Raw genomic sequence first — 7,333 nt, 5'->3', positions numbered from 1 at the left:
GAAAACAAGATGATTATTGAATCCTTTAACAGGAACAAGAGGCTGATCATTCCAACTATGGAGGTAATTAATTTTCTAAATAAATATTGCAGTATATTGACGTAAATGTTTTTGACATTTAAATCATTTTGTCCACTTAACAGAAAGATTTGGAGACGCCAACCATCCACATTTTCCTTTTCATGACCCATATTAACTGGACATACAATTAAAATCTGTAAACAAGTGGAAAATTCATAAGAAAATAGTATATAAAACAAGTTCAATAGTTGAATGTATTTTATAGACACTTGTTTAAACAATGTTTCAAACATACAGTTGATGCATATTTAATCAAACCAGAATAATCAAATAGAATGTTGCGAACCAGAGAGAAGTGCGAAAGAAATGTAATTATTAAAGAAACAACTTGAAGACAAAGATTCAATTGCTGTTATTTGGGATCGTAGACAAATGTAAACCAGCCATTACAACGTTGGGTCCATTTCGTGAATTTTATTTAACATTTTTCAAACTTGTAATACATTATATGCTACATTCATAAAAAAATGAAGTCAAAGCCATTTCTTTTTGAATCCATCCAACAGCCTAGCATTAAACCCGCTCATACAGGTTGTGAAATGTTAATGAAATAATCAAATATTGTGTATGTTTTCATTTAAATGCAACCCCAACCACAGAATGTCAAGATCACAGTTCTCATAAATCATCCTTTCACAAACCAGAGCAAAACACAAGCAGCTACATGCTTTTCTCTATCAACAGAGGGAGGTGGACAGAGGGAATAAGAGGCGAATAAAAAACAGTGGGAATGGACATAAGCGGAAAATAAACAAAGCACAGTCCTAAAAAGTGGAATTTATTTTTTGTCTTTTGTACACGATGGCCAGTATGAAGAGAGGCCTTTGAGGGTAAACGCACGGTTACATTTATCCATAAAGGTCATCATCGTTGTCCTCATTGAAGATGTTGCCTCCTCCACTGCCAGAGGAACCCTGACTTGGTCCACTTCCTGCTTGGTTACTGGATGGGAATCTAAAAAAATAAATGAAGGCCAATTTAAATACTAAATGCTTCTTGTGAAAACCAATTAAAGCTGCTAGTAAATGAGAGCTCTCACCTGAAACTGCCAAAGCCTCGGCTTTGTTGCAGGGTCTGTGCGAACATCTCGTATTTGCGGATGTCATTGTCACTGACGGAGCGGCGAGCAAAGCGCATAGCCTCCTCAAAATGATCCTTCCTGATCTCAGGTACAGGATCATCCTCCTCCACCTCCTGAAGAAGCAACAGTCATCAAGAACGTGGAATAGATTAAATATGACATTGTATTACTTAGGGGATTGATGGGTTTTTCGTTAACTGCAATGTATCAGTGGTTCTCAAACGATGTTGTGCACACCAGCCAAAATCCTCCAACACTGGATTCACAGGTCCTTCATTTCAAAAAATTTTATTTCATTTTGGGTCTCTTATTCATCTACTTAAAATATTTCCACAGTGACAGCAGAGGCACAAAAAAAAATTGTGCTGGAATTGGCAAATACAAAATATGGCTTTTTGTATACGGCTAAACTGAGAGATCATTGAAGTGCCCACAAAAGATTTTACCGCAAAAAATCCTGTTTAGCTAATGCAACCTCTGCTCAGCAACATACTTACACTAGCACTTAAATGTCTCTGAAAACCAATGTTTTGACAAGGTGGTAAATTGGTTGTTCTGCATTTCTGAACAATAAGTAGTGCCTGAAAAGTCATGATAAACCATCAAATCTCACCATTGCAGAAGGGTTGGTCTGCCTCTCACGTTCCCGTCTGATCTCATTCTCAATGGACTCACGGATGGCCAGTTTACAGGCTCTCTGACAAATCTCAGTCAAGTCAGCACCTGAAAAGCCATTGGTCATCTTTGCTAAGAAGTCCACGTCCACATCCTACAAAAATGAAAGCAAAAAAAAAATTAAAATAGCTGTAATTTATTTTAGAAAACAGACATTGATCCGAGTCTTCCCCACCTTTGAGATCGGAGACTTCCTGAGGTTTGCTTTGAGAATGGAAATGCGGGACTTCTCATCAGGCAGTGGTATGTAGATGAGCTGGTCCAATCGGCCAGGCCTGAGGATGGCAGGATCAATGATGTCTGGTCTGTTGGTAGCGCCGATGATGAACACGTTCTTCTTGCTGGACATACCGTCCATTTCTGTGAGGATCTGGTTAATGACTCTGTCAGCGGCGCCGCCTCCATCACCAACGTTTCCACCACGAGCCTTAGCAATGGAGTCCAGTTCATCAAAGAACAGCACACATGGTGCAGCTTGACGAGCCTGGAGGACAAAGCAGACAGTGAGGACACATCAAAGTGAAACTAGAACCTGAACAGCCTTTAGAAAGCTTGTGGAAGAAAATAAATACCTTGTCGAAGATCTCTCTGACATTAGCCTCTGACTCTCCAAACCACATGGTGAGAAGTTCTGGTCCCTTAATTGAGATGAAGTTGGCCTGGCACTCATTGGCGATGGCCTTGGCCAGAAGGGTTTTACCACAACCTGGTGGTCCGTAGAACAGCACACCCTTGGATGGGGTCATGCCAAACTTGAGGAATTTGTCTGGATGCTCCACTGGGTACTTAAAGGATAGAGAGATGAGGCAAATTGTGAGTCAGCATAGACAAAGTATGATAAAGCCATTCAAGCACATTATGAAATTTATTCATTTGGTCCCAGTACCTGCACAAGCTCCTGCAGCTCTCTCTTGACATCATCAAGACCACCAATATCCTCCCAATTGATGTTGGGCACCTCCACAACTGTCTCACGTAGGGCAGAGGGGTTGCTCTGGCTAAGAGCCCACTTTAGGTAGAAGAGAACACAAAAGCAAAATACCTCATTCTTCTGAACACTACTCGCTCACAACTTTAGGAGCACAGTAGTTAAAAGTCACAGTTAAATTAATGTTGAGATGCATATTGCTCACCCTAAAGTCATCCATAGTTACAGCCAAGGAGTTCATGACCTCAGCATCAATGGTCTCATCCTCCAGATCAATAAGGTCCATTTTCTTACGGATGGCTTGCAGGGCAGCCTCTGAGCAAAGGGCAGCCAGATCAGCACCCACATGGCCATGGGTCTCATTTGCCACCTGAACAAACAAATTTGTAAAATAATTGAGTCACACGTAAATGCACAGGTATAGGTTGACATACAAATGTTCTCTGAAACATACCTGCTCAAGATCAACATCATCAGCAAGCTTCATGTTTTTGGTGTGGATCTGAAGGATCTCAAGTCTTCCAGTAGCATCTGGAATGCCGATGTCCACCTCTCTGTCAAAGCGGCCTGAAATCAGAGCAACCACATCAGTACAAAACACTTCCAGTACAGGGACTAATAACGAACGTGATACTTATTGGTAAAAAAAAGACTCCAACTTTGTGTTCAGAATCCCTAAGAGAGGTACATTTGAGAGAAGTTCTCACCAAATCGCCTGAGAGCTGGGTCGATGCTGTTTGGTCTGTTAGTGGCTGCCATGACGATGACATGAGCCCTCTGCTTCAGCCCGTCCATCAGAGTGAGCAGCTGAGACACAATACGCCTCTCCACCTCACCATGAGTCTGACAAAACAGAGATCGTTTATATAAAACAACACTAATTTAGACATTCAGACAACCATTTTGGGAAAAGATTGCTCTAGAATCTAAAACATCTTACCTTCTCTCTTTTGGGTGCAATGGCATCGAGTTCATCAATGAAGATGATGGCTGGAGCGTTCTTCTCTGCTTCTTCAAAAGCTTTTCGCAGATTACTCTCAGATTCTCCTGCCAGTTTGCTCATAATTTCTGGGCCTGGGAACACAACAGGAAAAACATCAAGATCACACTCAAAAAAACAATGTGCACAAAAAACAGCAAGAACCATGAAAATTTTTATTTTCATATTATCAAATGTAATCTTTCATCCGCACCATTGATGAGGAAAAAGAATGCTCCAGTTTCATTGGCCACAGCACGAGCAATAAGAGTCTTTCCAGTTCCAGGGGGTCCATACAGCAGAATTCCACGGGGAGGCTGAACAACAGGACATAATGTTCTTATATGAACCTCTCACTTCAAATGTATAATATCTTAATTTATAAATAAATTCTTGATCATTACCTTCACTCCAATAGCCTTGAAGAGAGCTGGGTGTCTCAAAGGAAGCTCCACCATTTCTTTAATCTGGGCGAGCTGTTTCCTTACACCTCCGATGTCATCATAACCCACTTCATTCAGAGACTCTTCCTCATCCTGAAATTAAGATAGAAAACAAAAGTCACAAACTGCCTCAAACTTTCCTCCATAAATCAATGTTAGCTGCCAGAAACAACCTATATTAAATGATACTTTTTTTCTAAGGACCACAACTGTAGAACCGCTTAATATCCCATAATCCACATACCTCTCTCTTGATGGGCTCTCCCTCACAGTGGATAACCGTGTCTGGAGCCACAATACAGTATGGGCTGGGGTCAGTCTCCACCACTTTGAACTCCACAGCACGCATGCCACCTCTCACCAGAAAAATGTCACCTACGAAAATCAAGCGGTACAATATTGTTAATAGGGCCGTCACAATATCAGATTTTCACTGCACGGTTTTCATGGCCAGTCATCAATGGTTCTCTAAAATATTATCTGGTAATAAAGCTACACTTAATTCTGTTGCACAAAACAAAGGGTATTTCTATAATTGTATTAATGTTAATCTCGTTACACACAATTGGACCAAAAATATTTAAAACAATGCTAAATATATTAATTCAAAGTCATTTTCAGTTTTGGTTGTCGTCATTCTGAATTTTCAGTATCGGTTTCAGCCCAGAATTGTAATCTCTGTGCATCGCCAATTTTCACATCCATTACAGTTGAAACATTTTAACACAAAAGGTTTGAGGTTGCACACAGATGCTTGTGACCTTTTTTGAATCCACCTTCACTGGTCGACAGAAATGCGTTAGTTTGTTGTTTTAAAGATCAAACTATATTCAAAGCATTGTTAAACTTGTATTCATGTATTACAAAAAGATGTCAAACGATTTACCTTTGCGGATTGGACGGTAAGCCTCCAGGAAGTAGGGCTTGAGATAGACCTCAAACAGGTTACCAGTGATGCCTTCAACTGTGTCATCGATGGGCAGAACATGAATGCGCTTTCCATATTTCACATCTGGGCATGGTTGAATACTGAAAGCCAAAAGGCAGAACAAACAAACGATAATAAAAGGTTTCTTTAACAAACTTTATCCAGAAAGTCTGATCTTTCTTAATCAGATACAAACAGCTCGAATATTTTTGCTGGCGTAATTACTGACGTGTAATAGAGTTAATATAATCCTACCTGATGACATCACCAAGGCGCACCCGTAGGTTGTTGCGGACCACCCTGTTCATGCGAACCTTCTCATCAGAGCAGGTGTCATCAGACAGCACGATGCAAACGGTCTCCCGCCTCTTCTTGCCCTTCAACAGAACCGTGTCTCCTCTAAAGAGCTGCAGCTCATCCATCTTTGCCTAAAAATGCATAAATAATGAGATAACCACAAGGGACAAGATGATGGACAATTATTATTTTGTGTCAAATGTAAGGACTGTACCTGAGAGAGAGACACAACACTGTTGTCTTCATTGATGGACTCATCAACAATCAACCTATTCGGCCTGTTCTTCTGCTTTAGGATGGCAGTGGAAAGATCATCGTTTTTGGATCTGTGTGGAGATTCAGAAACAACACTTTAATGGCGATATCAGGTGGTTATCATACCAATGTAATATTATCTGTCTCACTGAACACGAAAGAAAGGTACATTACAGATTAAATAGCACTTGACAGAAAATAAACTTTTATTAGCCTGTCTGTTCTCAAATAATTTAGGGATCGAGACGATAAGTGCACTTCTGGCCATAAGGTACATTAGTAAAAGCCGAGCTCAAGTTACACTAGTCTAGAGGTTTCTACAAAACACTGGATAGACGTAACGATCCGCTAGATTTAGGCCAGGATGTGGCCGGTAACAAGGCCTCAGTGTTGCTGAGCTATTGGAATATAACGTATGATAGAATATATATATATATACATACATAGATTGACAAAAAGTGCGCAAATAAAAGGTTGTCAAACAAACGTCAAAAGCGAGACGACAACTGCGCTTGCGTGGGTTAGCTAGCACATTATCATCATAGCTAAAAGACAGTACGCACTACGTCAAGTGTGACTGAACGCTACGATTAGCTTCCTTATAAAATTGTTAGTTTTCGCCATACGAATTGCGGATATATTGTTTAGCAAGATGGATGTATGGTTTATTTTCCACGCAGTGTGGTGATGTGTGAGCTACTAGCAGTTAGCCGTGTAAACTGGCCCAATGACACAGCAAATGCTGCTGTGACATGTGAAACAAAAACCGCTGCATTACAAGTAACTTAGTATGCAAGTTATGAACGTAAAGGAAATGGCGACAATTTTTTAGTACGTAACGTGTTTATGTCACATCTTGTTTTGTGCTTCATGGTTAGAGTGCCACAATAACGGGTTTTACGAGTCATCTGTTGCTACTCAAATTTACACAAAGCCGCGTTCTCGCGTCAGCTCACGCTGTTATGTATTATTATACATTTTCACTGTTGTAAAGAATTAGATGCGGGTTTATTTTCTCTAGTTATTTAGGCAGTATAATGCACGTTTGACATTGCCATATGTGTATTTTCGGGCAGTACGTTAACCCGTGATGCCGGTGGGCCGAAAGCCTCCGTCTGAGGAGAATGACTCAGTCCGGTTAGCTCAAATGCTAAACACACCTGGTTAGTCGGTTTCCTTACATCTCGCTCGAAGTTTGACTGGGCGGCGAGGACACGAATGCCAAAATAAATCTACATTACTTCAATCGACATGTACTATCCGAAGACAAACCTACAACATTCAAACTCACTCGTTTTACCGATCGCCATTTACGAAGCGCTCATGTCACTTAGCGTTAAAGCTAACTTCCACTCAACCGACAACAAAACAGCCATCCTTCATTCAAACACGACATACGAAATATTATACTTACTCTCCACCCGAAGCCATATTGCTTCTCCCACAAAAAGATATAAATAGTTAATGGAACTGAGTAGCTCTTTTGAGTGACCGTCTCCAACCTTCACAGTAGCTTTTTACCTCTGCACTGAATTAGCTTGCTAACATCAACTCTGCGGGGAAAAACTTTCCTCGCCCATAGAATGATGCACCAATTAGAAGACGCCTCGCTATTTTTTGCGCTGATGGTTTGGCCAATCGCGTGGTGACCACACAAGAGCTTAAG

General features: G+C 40.7%; 1 protein-coding gene across 1 annotated transcript; it reads right to left on the bottom strand.

The window, feature by feature from the left end:
* Positions 1 to 480: 480 nt before the first annotated feature.
* Positions 481 to 7,304, bottom strand: vcp (valosin containing protein). The gene is made up of 17 exons (XM_079449085.1): positions 7,082 to 7,304; positions 5,627 to 5,738; positions 5,371 to 5,543; positions 5,074 to 5,216; positions 4,432 to 4,562; positions 4,149 to 4,280; positions 3,959 to 4,061; positions 3,706 to 3,839; positions 3,473 to 3,608; positions 3,220 to 3,332; positions 2,971 to 3,135; positions 2,724 to 2,846; positions 2,410 to 2,622; positions 2,013 to 2,321; positions 1,776 to 1,931; positions 1,121 to 1,275; positions 481 to 1,035 (listed from the first exon to the last, which is right to left on the bottom strand). The coding sequence occupies exons 1-17, from the start codon at positions 7,096 to 7,098 to the stop codon at positions 930 to 932; spliced, it is 2,421 nt and encodes an 806-aa protein (XP_079305211.1). The 5' UTR covers positions 7,099 to 7,304; the 3' UTR covers positions 481 to 929.
* Between the last annotated feature and the right edge of the window lie 29 nt (positions 7,305 to 7,333).

This window comes from Barbatula barbatula (genome assembly GCF_947034865.1).
Source record: "Barbatula barbatula genome assembly, chromosome: 2".
Classification (NCBI taxonomy): domain Eukaryota; kingdom Metazoa; phylum Chordata; class Actinopteri; order Cypriniformes; family Nemacheilidae; genus Barbatula; species Barbatula barbatula.
Note: the sequence above shows the minus strand (reverse complement) of the source record. Positions and strands in the feature narration are given on the sequence as shown.